At 41.5% G+C, this 21,608-nt stretch overlaps 1 protein-coding gene across 1 annotated transcript in view; it reads right to left on the bottom strand.

The window, feature by feature from the left end:
- Positions 1–3,665: 3,665 nt before the first annotated feature.
- KDM2B (lysine demethylase 2B) overlaps positions 3,666–21,608 on the bottom strand; it is a 185,209-nt gene continuing 167,266 nt past the window's right edge. The window contains exons 15-22 of the mRNA XM_050923908.1: positions 18,434–18,520; positions 17,526–17,786; positions 12,162–12,200; positions 9,537–10,210; positions 7,722–7,885; positions 7,004–7,165; positions 5,639–5,857; positions 3,666–5,064 (exon numbers count right to left, since the gene is read on the bottom strand). Coding sequence (XP_050779865.1) covers positions 4,883–5,064; positions 5,639–5,857; positions 7,004–7,165; positions 7,722–7,885; positions 9,537–10,210; positions 12,162–12,200; positions 17,526–17,786; positions 18,434–18,520 — 1,788 coding nt within the window. The 3' untranslated portion in view covers positions 3,666–4,882. The remainder of the gene's footprint in view (positions 5,065–5,638; positions 5,858–7,003; positions 7,166–7,721; positions 7,886–9,536; positions 10,211–12,161; positions 12,201–17,525; positions 17,787–18,433; positions 18,521–21,608) is intronic.

Consider the following 21,608-nt stretch of genomic DNA (forward strand, 5'->3'; position numbering starts at 1 on the left):
AGCAGCTGTATAAAGGAATCTCATACACTCCCTAGATTTAGCCAGGTGTGCACAACCCTCACCTGTAACACTCACTACACAGCTCACCTTGAACTGGACGCTGTAGTGATGTAACAATATTGAGCACAGTATTCATATATTGGAGTACCACCTTGTTAATGACAAATAAGGAGTCTTAAAACACAAGGAACAAGAAACCACCCCATAACAGTAATAAGCTTCAATGCTATCTTGATGTAGCCAGCCCCCTTCTAAAATCACATCCCTGCAATATCTAAAGCCTTTTGTTGGAACAGTGGCCTTGCCTGAAGCCCATCTTGCATCCTGCTGTTGTTCATAAGTAGTATGGAGTGAAGGTAGCTACTTAAAATATATAAAAGGGGAAGTTGACAGTAATGCATATAGATCTCACAGGTAGGAAATTGTAGAAAATTGGTAAGGAAACCAGTGGGCTACAGCAAGAAACTTAGGGCCAACATCCTTAAGAATGTTATGGATAAAATCTTAATGGCACTGGTCCATTACTAGAAGAAAGTGGTAGAAGTATTCTATTTTTCTAAATACAGAAATATTTACTGAAGTACATGATATACTAATGGAGTGGAAAGTTTCTCAGGAGGATATTAAACAGCAACTGCTAAAGTCAGACACTTCAAAATCAGTTGGTCCCAATAACTTTGCATCCAAGAGTTTTAAAAAGGAGCTGATGGAGAAGCTTGAACCGACTTTTCCAATAAGTCTTCAATCAGTGGGGACATTCCAGAAGTCTGGAACAAAACTAAGGTGGTTCCCATTACTAAAAAAAAACAAAACAGGGTGACCCAGGTAAGTCTTGTCAGTAACATAAATCCCAGGGAAAACAATGGAGCAGCTAATATAGGGCTTAATAATTACATGTAACACAAAAATGCCAATCAACATGGGTTTACAGAAAATAGACAAGATCTCTCGCTCTTTTTTAAGGGTAACTGATCTAATATATTTAGACTTCTCTAAGGCATTTGACTTGGCACCATGAGACATTTTGATTAAACTGGCAGGTCTCCGTGTAACTGCCAATGGGGAATCATCACTGAACAGCTTTGGTTCTAGTGAGGTTCCACGGGGATCAGTTTTTGGCCTTATGCTATTTGATAAAAACATTGATCACCTTAAACAAAAAAAATAATCCCTGAAAATCTGCAAATAATGAAGAGCACAGATCAGACAGAGCTATCTCAATTACTTAGTAAGATGGGAACACTTACATGTTTTAATATGGCTGAATCAAAATATACATCTCCAAAGAATGTATGCTATACTTACAGCCTGGGCAATAGTGACACTGAAAAAAATTTGGGGGTTGTGGTAGATAATCAGCTGAACATGAGCTTCCAGTATGACACTGGCCACCAGACTAATGCCACTCCATGGCACATACAGAGAAATCTCAAGAGTAGAAAGGTTATTTTAGCTCTAGTTGGCACGGGGGCAACTGGTGTTGGCATAGTGTCCAGGGCTGGTGTCCACCATTCAAGAAGAATTTTGAAAATTGAAGATGGTTCAGAGAAGAGCCACAAAAATGATTAAACTATTAGGAAACATGCCTTATAGTGAAACTCAGCAGTAGTTTAAAGAGAAGGTTCAAGGATGACAGCCTGGGTTACAGTTGTTGCAGTTGAACAGAAAAATCCTTTATCAATTCCAATTGCAGGCTTAATCCCCATGGAACTGGAGGCTGATAAGCCTCTTTTAGAATTACTTGGTATGGTCTGCCTGACAGCTGGAAAGATGTGAATTAGAAAATTGATAGCAAGCTATATTTTAAGACAAAGTATCTGCCCTCCAGAAGCTGTGAGTTTCTGCAATGGGGACAAGTAGCAGCCTGTGAATGAAAAATCTAGCTCTACCTCTCCTATAAATTAAGTATAGAAAGTGAAACTTAAGCAAGAACTATAACCATGCTAGCTGTAGTAGCATGTACCCTGATGGGCCAAAAAATAAAGAGCCCAAAAGAATGTAGCAAAACAACTACTGGTACACCATTTTATCAGCTACACAAAATCATCAGTACCATTTCCCCATAACTCTCAGGCAAGTCCAAAGTTTTCTAGAGAGGCAGGCCCCAATTGGTTCCCCATTCTACAACTCCCCTCATCCCCCAAGGTGATTGCTGCTGCCCCTGCCACCTGCCGGGGAAGTCAGTCACTTGCCTCTATTTTATCTACTACACAGGCACTACAGACAGGAAACTTGTAAAAAGGAAACCAGGATCATAGTAACTTTTTTCAAATTGATTATCCCCTATATATATATATACATACATATACATACACACACACAAACACACCCCCTAGATCTCATAGTGCTTATCCATAGATCTTAAAGCATTTTACAAAAAATATTATGCCCACTTTACAGATGGTGAAACTGAGTGAGCTTGCCTGATGTCAATTTTTTATGCAGGGCATCTTACCAGTTGTTTGAAAACAAAACGCTTCTATAAAGCTCTTCATTAATCCAGCAACTAATGCAGCAGTTACAAAATCCATGCTGCTTGGCTACCCCCATCATTTGGTCATTTGTTGCATTACACCAAGTTGTACTGCTTACTTACCTGAAGGTTCTTAGAGCAGAGATTATGTCTTGTACATTCTGTAATGGTCAAGCGCACTGTTGGTTCTCAAAATGTTCATATCACAGGAAAGATATTCCATTAAAGCTGAATTTTGAAGTAGCAGAATTAGTCATTCTTCAGAATAAAATTATTTCAAATAAAAGCAATTAAGAATGACAGTAGGGGGTTCCACATCAAGATGTATTCACTTTGTAGGTAAAGATGTTTTTTCTACTACCAGCACTGCAAACACAACAGGAGAGATGAGTCATGCTGGGTTGAGGATGCAAACCTAGATGGACCACATCTCAAGTCCAGCAGTGAAGGTGCTTCTATCTGTTCTGACATTTTCCAGGTTTTATCTATCCTACCATTTTCATTTTTGACTGCCAGTGCACACGGTTTCACTGAACAGCCCACAGGAGTACATCCAGTCTTCTCATAATAAATTGAGTTCCCCGCAATATATAGGTAGTTGTATACTCATCCTTCCACCATTCATTACCTTTCCCTTGTCAAAGAATTTCATCTAGCAGTTTTGCTTCCCAGATAGAGAGACGTTAGGTCCTTCTGAAATTGCTCATGAGCTTTAGTCTTGTCTCATCTAAATAACTGTGTTACCTGGAATTTATGCCATTTTATACTGTTTAATACATATCGCCTGAGAAAATGGTAAACACCACGAAGCTCCAAGGTTCTGGACCAGAACTTGTCAGACTTTTTGGAAATAGAGAGAGTTGATAATTTTATCAGCACGCTTAGAGAATTCTGGTATAGTAGAGATACATGACTATATATCCTAACTAGCGAAAGATGCTTCAGGCCAGAGTAGGTCACTTTACACTTGCAATCCTAGAGTGTTCCGTGTCCACTGTGCCATTTTCTGCTCAGTGGTTTTGCTTATGCATAACTGAAACCTCACGACTGATCATATGCAAAAAGAAAAAATCCATCTCACCTCAGTCTTAGGTGGTGGGTTTGCATGGCTAAGAGCAAAACACGGTAAACAACCTGGTTTTGTTCCTAAAGGCAGAAAGTCATGACTGAGTACACACAGGGAACAGAGCTGTTAAGTAAGAAAGTGGTATGCAGTTTTGTTTTGTTTTTAATAAAGTTACTCTTCAGATGAGAACTGCACTGTAAATACTTTTGACTCTGCATCAAACAGAACAATTTTTATCACTTCAAGTTTGAATAGAAACCCTCTTAGGCTTTATCTGTTTTTGTACAATTGTTTATACAAATTCAACAAAGGTAAAACTGCATCAGGAAATTCTACGAAAACAACACCTTACAACAATGGCACTTATCAATGCAGAATTTTACAATCAGGAAATAACCATGTTATAAACCTTAAATGAGAACTCAACTCACACTTCAAAGAAAGAGGAAAAAAAGACTATGCTTGACCATTTATTCTACTGTTTGACTCACTGTATAAATTAATTTCATATTGAGTACAAGAGCTCATGCTACAAAGTGAAACCCTCCTATGTGCAAAAGCTGAAATTGGAATTTTTAAAATTTTGAGAAAAAGGTGATTTCTATACAGATAAAACTTGGCATAGTGTCTTACTTCAACTATCATTTACACCTTATTTCCACAACATGCTTATGTCACTTCTGAAGTATACAAAGCAGGATATAAACTTCCATTAAAACATGCTTTAAATTGAAAGTATTAACCTACTTTTCCTGACCTGGGCACGTTTGCAGATGGATATTTTGTCTACGAAGTATAGGTTAAGTTCTCGCCTACTGTAAAGATAAAAATTGGCAATCCAAAACCAAAACACTGGTAATGCATTCAAACATTGCATAAATAACTTTTAAACAATTTTGTACAAAAATATTTCTGCATAATGTTAGATGTAACAAAACAAAATGTGTTAAGAAGGCAGAAATGCAGTGTGTGGTCCACTTTAATGACACCAACTTTCGTTTTTGTTTTAAGAAATGAAGAGCAGAAATTAAATTTATACTACCCAAGCACATGCGGTGGTACTTTAAACAGATCAGTCTTCTTCCAGGTGTGAACATTTATCATCAATAACAGTCGCCTTATGAATTTGCATAAGAGTCAGTGCAGGACATCCCAGGTAGACTGAATTAAGTGGCACAGGTTGAAATTCTTAACATGGGTAGTTTTAATGATCTCCTCTCCTTGACAGAACTGTAAAATCCAATCTTTGATATTTTCTGATTTCCCAATTGAAAATAAAATCCCCACATGTTCTTAGTCCCTTCCCCACCCCTGGCCCCCATATTTACACACTTGTCCTTTAACTAACTCAGTTTTTGAAGAAGTTTCTCTTCCACCTGACCAAACTGAACACTCACGGACATCTCTGCTATGAACTGCTCACAGCCTTCCTTTGTCACTTGCTTGCAGTACCTCAAGTCAATCTGACAGATGTTTCCACAACGTTTAAAGTAGGACAGGCACTGGTCAGTAACCTTATTGCAATCTGTCAGGAAAAACAACAAAGGGGAGAAAAATTAATCAGTTTGTCTTAATTTGTCAGTATCAGGACAATTTATACCCACTGTGACATGCCCCCATTTGCTCTTGTATCATTGCACTGGTCAATAAAATCAATGAGTTAAAGCCACCAGCTTGATGACAATTCTCTGATCTTTGCAGCCAGTTGTGTAACATATTGGATAAAAATGCAAAACAAGCCAGTTTCATGACTGGTGGCAGAGGGGAAGATGGATAAAGTAAAGTGTGGGGGTTTCTAGCCTGAAGACAAAGGAGAGAGCTTTCTTCTATGCTGGAGAATTCAAAGTGAACAAAAGGAGAAATGCAGGTTGTGTTTTTCCCCAGGAAGGGTCACATGAGCTAGCGGGGTGGGGTGGGGTGTCTATGGCTAATAGAGTGTATGAAGCTCTTTCAGGGGGAAGGAGGGAGATAGCTGAGTAACTCACTCACTCTCCCTAGCAATTTGTACTCTTATACTTCATACAAATCCAGCATTTCTCATGCCACTACAAGCTCTGGTACAATTAGGCAAAGCCTCATTCAGACCTCCCACCACCTACCTGATAAATTAATTTCAGTTAAGGAATCACGCGTGGTGGTTCCCACTGCAGTCAGCAGGTTAATAGACTGATCTGACACATGGTTACAGTAACTAAGATTGAGTTTGGAAAGCAGAGGCATGTGTCTAATGATCAATCGCAAAGAAGCGTCTGTAATATCCAGACCAGCCAAACGCAGCTCAACTATGTTCCGTAGTTTACTTCGGTTGTCAATTTGACCTGTAAGACAAAAGAGTTTTTTGTTTGCTTTTTTAAACTTCACTCCAGTTTGGCAATCAGAAGCAGATTAAAAACAATCCCATACAAAATGCACTGTAACTTATGGTGCCAATGCCCTCAGTTTACTTAAATGGACAGTTAATACACAGAAGTGATTTAAGTTACCTACTGTTTCAAGGAGCCCTCAAGGTGACCATCAGTGAGAGTACATTTTCCTCCTCTGTTTTTTCACTTTTAGCTTGTACATTTGACAGCACTTTACCTAAAGTCCTTTTCACTGTTTCCCCTGCAGTCAATCACTTTCCCCTTTTTGCAAGGGTTCCACACAGCAATGGGAACAAAAGAACAAAAACTGAGGTCTGACAAACCCAAGCCCAACTCAACAGTGAGTCAAAATGGAAGACTGGGACTTATTTCAGCTCCAGCAGTGCAGTCTGTGAGATGTGAAATGCCTTTTGGCTCAATATTTTTGATGATAGCTTTGTTAATGATTGAGATAGAGCTATTTGTAACCATCAGCATGCAAGATTCTACAATAATTTCCTGTTTGCACAGGCATATGGACAAATCCAAACCCTGATGGGGGAAAAAGTGTGGTCCCAGTAACATAATTAAGGGTCCAAAGACTTTAAATGGAATTATTCATAGGAACAAGCACTATGTATTTGCAGGTTCAGATCCAGCAGGTTTGGTAGATCACACAATATTGCTCTGAGCTGATACGAGGCCTTGCTAAGGCCAGAAAAGCTACTGCTCCTCTGAATTGAAAGAAAAGATTTCCAGGCTTTTAAAGTATACATGTTTGCAGCCTGAATGGAGGAAAGTCATTTGCTGGGAAAGCTGGCACACGAGATGAAGTGAGTGGCCAGAGGCCATAGCCTGTTACCTAGGAACTTACCACAGGATGTCCAGAAGGACTGTACCAGTGCTGGCCCACACATCTCATATGTCAGCATTCTACACAATAGGGCCCAGATGGTCAGCTAATGTAAATTGTAGTGGCATCACTGACTTCAAGGAGCTTTGCTGATTTATTACAGCTGAGGATTGGCCCCAAGAAGTGCAGTGTCCCACAAATCAGCTACCACCTATTGGCACATGAAAGATACTTGCCAAGCTACATTAATTAATAAATCAATCTGTTACCTGGCCTGTTATCTGTTGGTGGTGACAAGAGGTCTCTCATTTGTGCATCTTTTAATCCTTCCACCCACTGAACATCCAGGATTCGGAGTAAAGGACAACTGGAACTACACAGTGCTGAGACGGCTATCCATGAACACCCTGATAACAGCAGGTCTCGTAGACCTGGAAATACAAACAAGGGAAATGCCATAGTTGATCCTAGTGTAGAGTCCAATTTAGGTTAATTTTAAGGATAAATGTAGCACTAGTAACAGATCCTAAAACTCCCAAGAGTCTGCAATCTTCTGCCCACAGAACAGAGCTAACACAGGCAGTGACAAGGCAAGAGTTCCTGCAATGCCCTGTCACTGTACTTCACCCCAATCTGGAATATCCACCACTATGGGTGACTATCTCCCTGAAGACAGAGTTCTCCATCACCCGTTTGATCCTAATCTTAAGAGGCTGGTTAACAAGGGTGCTTATAATAATGATTTGGACATTTTTCCACTAGGACGTATCCCACTCATTTCATATAGGACTCTCAACAATCACCACATAATTTCCAGTCATACTGTTGCTGTAGGATTCTGTGTCCGAATACTTCTCTCTGATGCCACTTAGATCCCTTTTGTATCATTTTAAATTTTGTTTCATTACACATTTCATAGAGATTTCTCCCTAGAGACCTCCTTTATATCTAAATTGGGATCAATACACCAGTCACAATGTCACTTACCTGGTAGTCTGTTGATGAGCCAGCTCAGCTGTTTTTTAGATATGTTTGTCCAGCTAAGATCAAGGGTTACAGGCTGTCTCCTGATAATGCCACTGAGCATAAGTGGAGTGATGGATTTACAATGGTTTAAATCTATTTTGGTCCATAATCTTTTATCACAGCACCTACAACAACAATACAATTGTTAATTTCGGATTTGCTTTGAATTTTGTAATGCCTTAAGGAGTGAAAAATAGCTGAGAAACCAATGTAATGGCAGCAGCTGAGAGATCTGTTTGAAGAGGCTAGGGAGAGCTCATGCATGTATTCAAGCAGAGACTATTACAAAAATTGAAAGCTGCTTCAAGTGTTTTCATCAAAGCCAAAATGTAAGGATTTCTTCCCAACAGATGAAATCCTGTTATGGGAGGGATTTTCAAAAGCACAGTCCCATTGACTTTCAGTGGGACCTGTGCTCTTAAGTCACTGAAGAGCTTTTGAAAATCCCATCATATAGCCTCAACAAACCAGAACAATTTTTATTAGCCTTTGGATTTGAAGGTCAGTGTTAACCAAGGAGGTGCTACTGACTGTTCTGATTTCTCCAGTTTTCCTTTTAGCTAAACTGGTGAGTCTCGTAAGATTGAAATCTGCATCTCTTATTTCAAACCTACACACACAGCTTCTGTGTCTCTGTCCCTTCCATGTTGCTACAGTTTGCTATGGGCAACAGAGCCATGCAAAAATCCTAACGAACTTGCAAGATTTACCTAGCATTCGGAAACATTGTACTTAGCTGGAGAAAATCTGTTTACAAGCATCTTGTAAAATCACCAAGGAATCCACAGTGGAAGCAATTCCATGGACCTTATTCTCCATGGAGTTATCAGCTTGTCAATTATCCTATTCATTACTGGGGAGTGCCATGAAAAAGTCTGTTATCTGCCTGTCTGGGTAAATATTAGAGTTTTGATACATCTGAGCAGCCAGCCAAGAGGATGCTTTATTGGAAGTTCAGCCACATGTATAAACATGGCTATGAGAGTCATAATATACATTACAGCTTATTGGTGGGTTATGATCATTGACCTATTGAGTCAATTTATATAAGAGCCCCAGAGAGACACCATAAATGGCAATATAATAATTAGCATGGAAAATATACTCAGATTCTCTACCAATGAAACTGCTGTTAAAAAGCAGAGGGTTGGGAATACAACAAACAAATTCTTTCCACCATGTGTCCTATATATGCAAAAACAATCTTAGAGCAAATTGAAGCACCTCTGAAATCAGTGAACTGAGGGCAATGGGATATCTTGTCTGAATCTCAGGAGGTGTTTAATAACTGGATGGAGAAAAGACTCAAGTTAATGGCAGGCAGGTATCTAATGATGTCCAGATTCAGGAATCTCTACTTCCTATACTAGTACACTGCTCTCTCTGCTGTTGTCTAACCAGAGGATTTTGGAATAAAGTTGGCATGAGAGATGTTATGTAGTTATATGTCTACCAGCCTTGCAGGTGATCTAGAGTTCTCAAGAAAAAGCAGGCCAGCTCCTGCACATACACATCTCACCTAGAAATATTTAAACTATTTTTGATTGAACTGCATTGAGAGAGAGATATCTGCTATGGTTTTGTTAAAGGCCAGCATTTGTGGCCATACCCACACTCCATGTGAACTGAGGAGAGCATCATCATCTCCTAAAACTTCACACATGCTTAAATCCCCTTCAGGAAGAAGAGAAATTAGTAAGTGCTGATTATCCTACACCTCCATGAATCGCATCATGAAGATAGATACAAGCAGCATCGTCCCCCTCAGCTCCTTACCATCTGTTCCAGGTCTTACAAACTCTCATACAGATGCACAAATCGCTATGACTGAGGTAGCTAAAGACAGCCATCCAGACTTCCCTTTGCATCACATGGGCTGCCCCGTCATCTAGGGGGAGTGAGTCCGGAGGAGGGCTGATGGGGGGTGGCCTGATTACATGGCGTTCCATCTGAATGCATTTGGGAGGAGAGAGCGAAGGTGGTGGCCGGGTAATCACCCTAGGTGTGCTTCGCAGGCTTGGCACAAGCTGGTGCCTCAGCTCTCTGGGAGTCCCATTTAACCCTTTGCTGAACCTGTGGAGTCTCTCGCAATTGCTCAGAGCACGTTTGGGCTCCTCGTTCTCGCTCTCTGGCTCAGATTTGATGGGTTGGTGGTTCTCATTGGCAAGGCTGTTCTCAGTTTTTTGGATCTCCTGATTGAGCTCCTTGCTGAGCTCTTTGCTCAGTTCCTTATTTGGAAGCCGCCTTTTCCGCCTCATCTTTATCTTCTTCTTGTCCTTGGGCTCAGCACTTTCGGTGCTGGGGCCCGCAGTGGGAGAGCTGGACCGTGACTGGTCACTCTCCTTGGATTTTGGAGGTGCTTCTGGCAGATCCTCCTCGGGTTCCTGTTTAAAACGCCGCAGGGGTTTGGCCATGGCAGGTCGGTCATCTGTAGCCTTCCATGATCGCCTCTGAAAAGGAAAAGGTTGAGGCTTAGTAGAGCTGATAATTAATGAGTTAGTGCCACAGGGCCTGCAAACAGCAGAGGACATGTGCAAGAGGACATGCTTCCCAGCAGCCTGCATAGAGGGCAACAGGGTAAAGAACCACATCCAAACATTCTCCTGACTACAGTGGAACGTTAATAACTGGTGGCACCATGCCTAAGATGGTATTTTAAAGTGGCATTGTATATTAAAAACCGTAACTTCAGGAGCAACCCTGAAGATTCCAGGAGACTGTTTTATATTTAACATGGATATTCCTGAAACATCAGGACAATCTAATTTTTAAGAATCTGCTGGTAGCACAGCAAGCGAGCATCAGTTAATTAATATATGCACCAGGTAACACCACATTGCAAACAAATGCTCTCTTCAAGGAGATGTCTGTTGGGTAGGAGAAAACTGGCTCAGGACACTGTGGTTCAGAAAGTAAATTTCCCATTTTAAAAGATGGCCACTGTATTTCCTGATATGCAGTCAAGACCAGTGGTTTTAGTCACCCAAGCAGCAATGCAGGCTAAGAACACTGGGTTCATTTGATTAAGCAAGTTTTGGAACATTCTGTATTGCAATTACTAAGCCACATTCCTGGCATACTGCTATTCTGCCACTTACTGCTGGATCCTTGAGTGGTAGCTACCCTATTATGTCCCAAGGAGTGCACTGCATTGTCTCATTCTCTCTCCAGCATCGTGTGTATATATACAAATGGGTGATCCAACTGACAGCCTTGATACACTGCTAGTCTGATGAGACCTGAAGTTCACAGAAACTTTGATTGAAAGTGGGGCTGTGGAGGGGTCAGCTGGCACCTTCCTCTGCTCCAGTCACTTTTTGTAAGCAGGAATCACACATCACTTGTCTACTTTAATCAAATCCCACACTGACGTACGTTAGACACAGTTGCAAGAGATGTGTAATATCATGCCAAAAAAGGGGAAGATTTCAGGTCTAATCTGATCACTACAAGCAAGAGAGAAGTTGACAGTTGTTAAAACTAAAATGAAACAGCACTGTAGTAAACAGATGAGGTTGGCAAAAGGAGGTGTGACACTATCAACACACTGATTATTATGCCAGAATTTCTATGCTGCTTCAATAAACTATATGGATCTAATAAAAGGACATGCTCCTAGCTTTCAAATGGGGATGTATCATTAATGCACAGCCTTCACAGCTGCTTTTTTTGGGGGGGGGCGGGGGCAGGGGCAGGGGGGGCTTTAACCAAAAATTACAGGGGACTGGACTACGGTATTTAAGATTACAGAGAGATTAGCAAAAGATGATCCATCCCTCCCTTTTTACAGTGATTACAGGAGAAAGAGAAGTTACTGAAAGTGAGTGACAGGTAATTTAGATTAATTATACGGAAACTTCTTCAGAAGACTATAGTCACCTTATGGCATTCTCCATCCTAGGAGATCAGTCAGAAAGTAGGAGCTGGATAATTTAATGACCTACAACAACATTTCTAATCATATGCTAGTGTATAAAAGGTAAACAGATCACTATCAAGGTCGGGATAGATTTTACCTCTTACACCATTACACAAATAGCCAGGTGGTGTTATTGGGTCTGGCAAGATTGGTGCATGCAGGGAGAGCAGAACATCAGTACAGAGAAGAGAATTTTACCCACTGGTCTTTGAAAATGACATAGCCTATATTTTGACAGCATTTTAGTAGAGGATTGTAGAATAGGAAATATTTAAGAAAAAAAAAAAAAGGATCAACTAATCTCAGGTGGAAACCTCTGTGTGCATTCAGAAAGAGGGTGTTTTCTGATTCTGAGATGCAAATATGCAGTAAAAATGGCAGAAAAGACACAGCAATGGGATTGCTAAAGAAACTGAACAACAATGCAGCTCAGAGAACACAAGAGGGGGAAAAAAGTAGCAGCACACAAATTAAAGAGGTACCTTTTTCCTGAAGAGTTTCTCTTCTTTACCGAGTTTTAGCTGTTTCAGAAAAGAAAAGACAAAACAAATGTTTTATTTTTTGTGTAGGTATCAGTAAAAATTCCTACTATACCAATTTTCTTCAATTAGTGGCTGATTTGGTGAATGGTTACAGCAAAGCATAATGAAGCGGACAGGTTAACCCGCTATAAAATAATCAAGCCACACTTTGTTTCTTGCCTTTCTGAATATTAATGGTTTGTTGTTTTCAATAGCTGAAGTCCATTAATGAACATTTAACACCCCCCCATAATCTCCACCCCAGTGCACTGTGGTGTCACTCTATGGAACCATCAAAGTGTCCCACATTCTGGAGGCATGTAGGAAATGCGTACCAGCATCCTCTACTAAGTCAAATAGTTTTTAGTGGTCATGAAGGCAAGCAGATAACAGCACTGGCTAGAGATCAAGCACTGGCTAGAGATCACGCCAGTGGATAGACACTGTGCATGCAGACCCCCTATTCTGCATCTGTAACTTCAATCCCTACTTGTATCTCCTATTTCAAATCTTGGGCTGTTTACCATAGTGAATTTATGCATACTACAAAACTAGCACAAAAACTCCCATTAAACATGATCGAAATCACTGCACATTTACTCATGACCAAAGTGCCCCCTTTCACTTCCACAGACAAGATACTCTGCAATCCCTAGATGTTAAATAAAACTAATGCATTTGAATGCTTTCTGGCCCAAATAAACTGTGCAAGTCAGATTTTAAGAAGTTGCCTAAACTGCAGCTGAAAGCAATAGATAGAGAGAAGGAGGAATCTAAGTTGGGAAGAATATTATCTCAAGAGATGCTGTAAGGATCAGTTACTTAGGCCATGTCTACATCTAAAATTTTGCAGCGCTGGTTGTTACAGCTGTATTAGTACAGCTGTATAGGGCCAGCGCTGCAGAGTGGCCACACTTACAGCAACCAGCGCTGCAAGTGGTGTTAGATGTGGCCACACTGCAGCGCTGTTGGGCGGCTTCAAGGGGTTTTGGGGAAGGCGAGAGCAAACCGGGGAAGGAGACCAGCTTCGCCGCGGTTTGCTCTCGCGTTCCGCGAACCACCCTGCAAACCGCAGGGAAGGAGACCTGCTTGCTCGGGGGTTCGGCGAACGCGAGAGCAAACCGGGGAAGGAGACCAGCTTCGCCGCGGTTTGCTCTCGCGTTCCGCGAACCACCCTGCAAACCGCAGGGAAGGAGACCTGCTTGCTCGGGGGTTCGGCGAACGCGAGAGCAAACCGGGGAAGGAGACCAGCTTCGCCGCGGTTTGCTCTCGCGTTCCGCGAACCACCCTGCAAACCGCAGGGAAGGAGACCTGCTTGCTCGGGGGTTCGGCGAACGCGAGAGCAAACCGGGGAAGGAGACCAGCTTCGCCGCGGTTTGCTCTCGCGTTCCCCGAACAAGCAGGTCTCCTTCCCTGCGGTTTGCAGGGTGGTTCGCGGAACGCGAGAGCAAACCGCGGCGAAGCTGGTCTCCTTCCCCGGTTTGCTCTCGCCTTCCCGGAACCACCCAGCAAACCTCAGGGAAGGAGACCTGCTTGCTCGGGGGTTCGGGGAACGCGAGAGCAAACCGGGGAAGGAGACCAGCTTGATTACCAGAGGCTTCCTCAGGTATGCTGGGATACCTGCTTATTCCACGGAGGTCAAGAAAAGCGCTGGTAAGTGACTATACTTGATTACCAGCGCTGGATCACCAGCGCTGGATCCTCTACACCCGAGACAAAACGGGAGTACGGCCAGCGCTGCAAACAGGGAGTTGCAGCGCTGGTGGTGCCCTGCAGATGTGTACACCTCCTAAGTTGCAGCGCTGTAACTCCCTCACCAGCGCTGCAACTTTCTGATGTAGACAAGCCCTTAGTGAAGTATTACTACTGCTGTATGTAGTTATGGCTAGCTAGAGAAAGCTATCAAGTGCCACCCAGTGGCTAGAGATGACAAGGGTTGATCGAAGCTACTTTTGACCACCCCACACCTGGTTTAAAAAAAAAAAAAATATATCCGACAGTGGGGCTCTCTTCGTTCAGAATTGCTTTTTTTAAGTAAATAGCCAGTTCTTTGCCCAGTATTCTCTGTCCCTGAATAAAAAAGTAAGGTAAAGTTCAGGTGGATAAACTTTACCGTTCTGCTTGATGGATACTTTTCAAAAAGAAACGTAAAGTGCTATGCAATTTCCTTTGTAACTAGTAAGGAGGGCTTTAAACTAGGTTCAACGGGGACGGGTGAGCAAACCCCACAGGTAAGTGGGGAACAAGACCTGGGAGATGGGTTGGAAACAGGAGGGAGCACGGGCTATAATGGCAGAGAGAAAGGAGGGTCAGGGCAAAGCTGGGAGGCAAGATCAAACCAGTATCTTAGATGCCTATATACAAATGCAAGAAGTATGGGTAATAAGCAGGAAGAACTGGAAGTGCTAATAAATAAATACAACTATGACATTGTTGGCATTACTGAAACTTGGTGGGATAATACACACGACTGGAATGTTGGTGTGGATGGGTATAGTTTGCTCAGGAAGGATAGACAGGGGAAAAAGGGAGGAGTTGTTGCCTTATATATTAAAAATGTACACACTTGGACTGAGGTGGAGATGGACATAGGAGATGGAAGTGTTGAGAGTCTCTGGGTTAGGCTAAGAGGGGTAAAAAACACAGGTGATGTCGTACTGGGAGTCTACTACAGGCCACCTAATCAGGTGGAAGAGGTGGATGAGGCTTTTTTCAAACAACTAACAAAATCATCTGAAGCCCAAGATTTGGTGGTGATGGGGGACTTCAACTATCCAGATATATGTTGGAAAAATAACACCGCGGGGCACAGACTATCCAATAAGTTCCTGGACTGCATTGCAGACAACTTTTTATTTCAGAAAGTTGAAAAAGCTACTAGGGGGGAAGCTGTTCTAGACTTGATTTTAACAAATAGGGAGGAACTCGTTGAGAATTTGAAACTGGAAGGAAGCTTGGGTAAAAGTGATCATGAAATCATAGAGTTTGCAATTCTAAGGAAGGGTAGAAGGGAGTACAGCAAAATAGAGACAATGGATTTCAGGAAGGCGGATTTTGGTAAGCTCAGAGAGCTGATAGGTAAGGTCCCATGGGAATTAAGACTGAGGGGAAAAACAACTGAGGAGAGTTGGCAGTTTTTCAAAGGGACGCTATTAAGGGCCCAAAAGCAAGCTATTCCAATGGTTAGGAAAGATAGAAAATGTGGCAAAAGACCACCTTGGCTTAACCATGAGATCTTGTGTGACCTACAAAATAAAAAGGCGTCATATAAAAAATGGAAACTAGGTCAGATTACAAAGGACGAATATAGGCAAATAACACAGGAATGCAGAAGCAAGATTAGAAAGGCAAAGGCACAAAATGAGCTCAAACTAGCTATGGGAATAAAGGGAAACAAGAAGACTTTTTATCAATACATTAGAAGCAAGAGGAAGACCAAGGACAGGGTAGGCCCACTGCTCAGTGAGGAGGGGGAAACAATAACGGGAGACTTGGAAATGGCAGAGATGCTTAATGACTTATTTGTTTCGGTCTTCACTGAGAAGTCTGAAGGAATGTCTAATATAGTGAATGCTTACGGGAAGAGGGTAGGTTTAGAAGATAAAATAAAAAAAGAGCAAGTAAAAAATCACTTAGAAAAGTTAGATGCCTGCAAGTCACCAGGGCCTGATGAAATGCATCCTAGAATACTCAAGGAGTTAATAGAGGAGGTATCTGAGCCTCTAGCTATTATCTTTGGGAAATCATGGGAGACGGGGGAGATTCCAGAAGACTAGAAGGGGGCAAATATAGTGCCCATCTATAAAAAGGGAAATAAAAAAACAACCCAGGAAACTACAGACCAGTTAGTTTAACTTCTGTGCCAGGGAAGATAATGGAGCAGGTAATTAAAGAAATCATCTGCAAATACTTGGAAGGTGGTAAAGTGATAGGGAATAGCCAGCATGGATTTGTAAACAACAAATTGTGTCAAACTAATCTGATAGCATTCTTTGATAGGATAACGAGCCTTGTGGAAAGGGAGAAGCGGTGGATGTGATATACCTAGACTTTAGTAAGGCATTTGATACGGTCTCGCATGATATTCTTATAGATAAACTAGGAAAGTACAATTTAGATGGGGCTACTATAAGGTGGGTGCATAACTGGCTGGATAACCGTACTCAGAAAGTAGTTATTAATGGCTCCCAATCCTGCTGGAAAGGTATAACAAGTGGGGTTCCGCAGGGGTCTGTTTTTGGGACCGGCTCTGTTCAATATCTTCATCAACGATTTAGATGTTGGCATAGAAAGTACGCTTATTAAGTTTGCGGACAATACCAAACTGGGAGGGATTGCAACTGCTTTGGAGGACAGGGTCAAAATTCAAAATGATCTGGACAAATTGGAGAAATGGTCTGAGGTAAACAGGATGAAGTTCAATAAAGATAAATGCGAAGTGCTCCACTTAGGAAGGAACAATCAGTTTCACACATACAGAATGGGAAGAGACTGTCTAGGAAGGAGTATGGCAGAAAGAGATCTAGGGGTCATAGTAGACCACAAGCTTAATATGAGTCAACAGTGTGATACTGTTGCAAAAAAAGTGAACGTGATTCTGGGATGCATTAGCAGGTGTGTTGTAAACAAGACACGAGAAGTCATTCTTCCGCTTTACTCTGCGCTGGTTAGGCCTCAACTGGAGTATTGTGTCCAGTTCTGGGCACCGCATTTCAAGAAAGATGTGGAGAAATTGGAGAGGGTCCAGAGAAGAGCAACAAGAATGATTAAAGGTCTTGAGAACATGACCTATGAAGGAAGGCTGAAGGAATTGGGTTTGTTTAGTTTGGAAAAAAGAAGACTGAGAGGGGACATGATAGCAGTTTTCAGGTATCTAAAAGGGTGTCATCAGGAGGAGGGAGAAAACTTGTTCACCTTAGCCTCCAATGATAGAACAAGAAGCAATGGGCTTAAACTGCAGCAAGGGAGATTTAGGTTGGACATTAGGAAAAAGTTCCTAACTGTCAGGGTAGTTAAACACTGGAATAGATTGCCTAGGGAAGTTGTGGAATCTCCATCTCTGGAGATATTTAAGAGCAGGTTAGATAAATGTCTATTAGGGATGGTCTAGACAGTATTTGGTCCTGCCATGAGGGCAGGGGACTGGACTCGATGACCTCTCGAGGTCCCTTCCAGTCCTAGAGTCTATGAGTCTATCACTTGCTGGAATTCAAGAGACTCAAAGGAAAATTTAAAGCAGAAGTGCAAGAGACATCAGCCCCTGACCTACAATAAGTGCCTGTGTACGCGCATGCATTAAGGAAATGGGGTTCTATCCTCTCATACCCGTTTTCTCATAGCAGGTTCTTGGGGTTTCTCAAATTTTCTTTTCCTTCGCATATGCACATCATCTGACTTTCTCCTCAAAATAGAATCAACAGGGTTTTTTTTGGAATGTTCATCAGATTTCCGCCTAGGGGTTTCTTCACATTCCCCTTTCCGTTTTGCTACATCTGTTACTTCCTTATTATCTCTGTTCATCTTCTGTTCCTTAAGCAGTGAGCCTGGGAGATTCGACGCATATTTGAATCCTGGTCCACGCTTTTGCTTGTACGCCAAAGAGAGAGAAAACACAAACAAACTTTATATCTTATGTCTTTTTTTGCTGTTTACAATGCATTTCACCTGAAGCTTGTCTGGTTACAAGCAGCTGATTAAACCACAAAATGGCTATTCACAAGCAGTCAGTGTGGTAATGAATTTTAACCTCCAAGGCATTTTTCTTATTTGTAACATACATTCTACCTCCATCTCAGATAATAAAGAATCTAATGTTTCACTAGTTGTAAGGGACACTTCAGATTTTGTTGAATACAGCTTCACAAAAATCTAAAACACAAACAGCTTTTAGTTTGGATTTAAACATCCCTCCTCTGCAGGATTTCCTACAATGTTTTGGTTACACTCTGTCAGTGCACAGAATCTGAAAGTGAAAATGACTGCAAACAAGAGGGGTGCTGACTAATTTATTTTCTTTTCTCAGCTGAATGACATATAATAAAGAAAAGCAGAGAAGATTTTTAAATAGTCAAGTTATTTGACAATGTTTCTCTTTGTTTACTACATGGATTTTTAGACTAATAGTGCTTTTGTTCCATAGCCAAAACAAGACAGCAAAAATAGATCTGGATGTTACAGAGAATACACCAGATTTAGTGTCTCATGCTAATGTCATATATTCCAGTGAAACTCACTTTCCCAGTTTTCCCTGCATGGTTGCACTTTGGACATTCCCAGCAGTTCGGCAGTTCATCGTTAACCACACCATCTGATTCCTTCACCTAGAGGGAAAGGGGCATAACCCGTTAATAGTGTTAAGTGGCAGTGCAAGTCCACATACAGATTATCGTAATCTAAAAGTAGTCATTACAATAGCAGGGGATAGACTCTTTGCACTGCTACCCTGTTTCTCAGATCAGTTGTTTCTCTTCCAGTGGCTCTAGGCTAGATGCACTTAAGGAACAGCACTACCTTGTTTGCACTGTGACACGCATACTCCCAACCCTGTAAGATTACTCATCAACCACCACCAACAAAACCAAAACCAAAACCACAGTTTGGTACTTGAGATGGATTTTAAGTCTTGGCTTTTTGGCTAAGATCAGTGGTAGTCCCTGTTTAATAGTTGACGCATTCTCTATTAAGATACCATATACAGGACTGATGAGGGGGTGGGGCGGAGTGGGGAGCCGGTACAAATTACCAGGGCCTGGCAGTCTGGAAGGGGGCCCAGGGCCCGCCTTTGTCAGCCCTGTTTAGCTGGTCTGCCCTTGCTGGGGGGCCCGAAAAAATTTTTTCACCGGGGCCCGAACCTGCTCTCGGCAGCCCTGACCATATATCCTGTATTTGTAGTGAAATGGGCTGTTCGATCACCTAATCTAAGACTGTCCTCTCCTTCATCTCCAATTTACAATACACTCTTTCACTCATTTCTCTCCAGTGGCCTGGCAAGAAGATCAGCCTTTTAATAATAAAATAAATATCACCCAGCTCTTATACAGCGCTTTTCATTAGTAGATCCCAAAGCACTTACAAGGGAAGTCAATATCATTATCCTCATTTTACAGATACAAAGGACTCCTTCCTATCCCCATTAACATGGAAACGTGTTTTTAAAAGTGAGGATTTTTGTAATGTACTTAAAAATGTTCCTTAAAATGTTAAAAAGGACTCATGCAGGAAAATAACCCCATGCCAGGCTGCAGCCCAAATACCAACAAAATGGAACTTGCCAGGTCAGTTCCAGGGGACAGGCTGAAACTTTCATTCAAAAGATATAGTGTGCCTAGCAATTTTATTTTATAGGCCCCTTGCCTTCAAAGTTATCCATTCCTTCTTCATCAATTCAACAGGTAGTATACAGAGAAGAAAAGCTCATTCTATCCAGTTTATTAGTATTGTGTTTCTTTTTTTTAAAAGATAGTCTCCACAACTGCATTAAGGGCTCTATGGTATAATTAGCAACATGGTCGTGCCCCAAAGAGGTAATAGGATAAATTTTCATAAGCCCTTAATTCACTTTTGAAAGTGGGACTTAGGTGCTTTTGAAAATTGCACCTTTAGTCTTTTTAGATCTGGCATAATGGAATTAAACAGTAGGGTCAGGATGGGGTGAGGAAAGACAAGGGTTATGGTAGTAAGAGCACATGGCTACTCATTTATGGCATGATCATACCCTGAGTCAATTACAAACTTAAAAAAAAAACTGTTAAAAATTAGATTCACTTCTTGGCATTGTGGAAGAAATGCATCAGAAGATTTATATTTATATGGAAAGCAAAGTAGCTTGTAACGAGGACATTAAATACATAGGGGCAGGTTGGAAGCAAGGCCAATAAGATATTAAGGCTATAATTACCAGCAGGCTAAAGGACCTGAAGGTACTAAATCTGAAATAGAGACCAGGGCAGTGCTATAAAGGGCCTAGGGGACTCATGCAGGTTTTGTTAAAGAAAAGCTTTACAATTTTTTTTTTAATTTAGTGAAACAGTTCATTTGTATTTGAATATTCTCCTGCAGTACTAAGAGGGCTACAGTCTGAAGTCTCTGAACCATACAGACAGTGACCGCTCTAGTTTCACTATCCCATCAGAGTGATAAGTCAGTTTTGTTTTTGAAGAGCCCTTTCAGTTTTAATAATCTCGAGCATTGTAAGCAAACCGGGGAGGAATTTTAAACATTTTTATTTTGACTGTATCACTTAAACCTCCCTTCCCCCTTCACAGGTGTGGGACTGTGCCACAATGAGTTCTGTAGATCCTCCATCTTTAGGAAACAGTCCCTGGGGCAGTCCCAAGTCAGAAACAAGTTATTTCTTGTGCTGAATAGATCAAATTCTACTTAAAGAGGAGACAAAGGCCATTAGGCCCCTTTGTGTGAAGTTTAAAGCACTGAAGAGATGTGGGTAATTGTAGACAAACTAATGAGACGCACAAATGTGGGACTATACAACTATGCAGTTGTCCTATTAAAGGTTGAGGGAATCACAGTGTTTATTTGACAACATTAGGCAAAAGCCATGTGCCATGGCAGTGCTGGAAAAAGAAGGGGATGACATGTGGGGAATGAAGTGTACTGGCACAGCAGTGTTTGTGTAGAGAAGGTCTTAGACTCCATGCATGCTTCTCTACCAGTGTACCTAATGCTATTCATCCTCTTGCACTCATTAGCACTAAATTCATTCACAAGGTTTGGAAAATATAAGCCTCCCCAAGAATACATCTTGATGACTAAGCGACTAAAAGGAAAAAGAGAGAACATTCTTTTATTGAGAAAAAACTAAATTTGGATCCTTAGAAATCTGAAAACACAGTAAGTCACCTACATTAACAGTGAGATTTGGAACACGGTCGATCATTAACTGGATTAACCAGCGTGGATTAAACGCTCTTTAGGAAACAGTAAAGGATATGTGATGAAAGGCTGCTATTCAGATTCCTTTAAAAATCCATACATTCACTGTGGAGAGGAACAAAGCAGAAATGGCTGTGTCTGCAGAGGACACACCTGGGTGATATTTGCAGACAGACTCAGCTTGGATACTTTGCTGCTGAGCTCAAATTTGGAGAAAAATGAGAGCATGGCAATAAATCCCAGAGCCCATAACATACTCCTTCATACATGGAATTGAGATTTGACTGTTGCAGTCTGACTGGCTTGCCAACATGATCAGCTGCTGGGGACTCCCTCCCTTCTCTCAATGGGAGAAGCCTGAGATGGTTATAAAAGATCACATGCTGAAAGTAAGTTTTAGATAGTGGAGAAACCCAACTTACCCTTATGCAACCAAGCTAGGAACTTTGAAAAGTGTGGGCTTTATAACCTGGAACAGCCTGAAAGGGAGTGGACATTACACTAGCACATGCTGAA

Source organism: Gopherus flavomarginatus, chromosome 15 (assembly GCF_025201925.1).
Source record: "Gopherus flavomarginatus isolate rGopFla2 chromosome 15, rGopFla2.mat.asm, whole genome shotgun sequence".
In the NCBI taxonomy this organism is placed as follows: domain Eukaryota; kingdom Metazoa; phylum Chordata; order Testudines; family Testudinidae; genus Gopherus; species Gopherus flavomarginatus.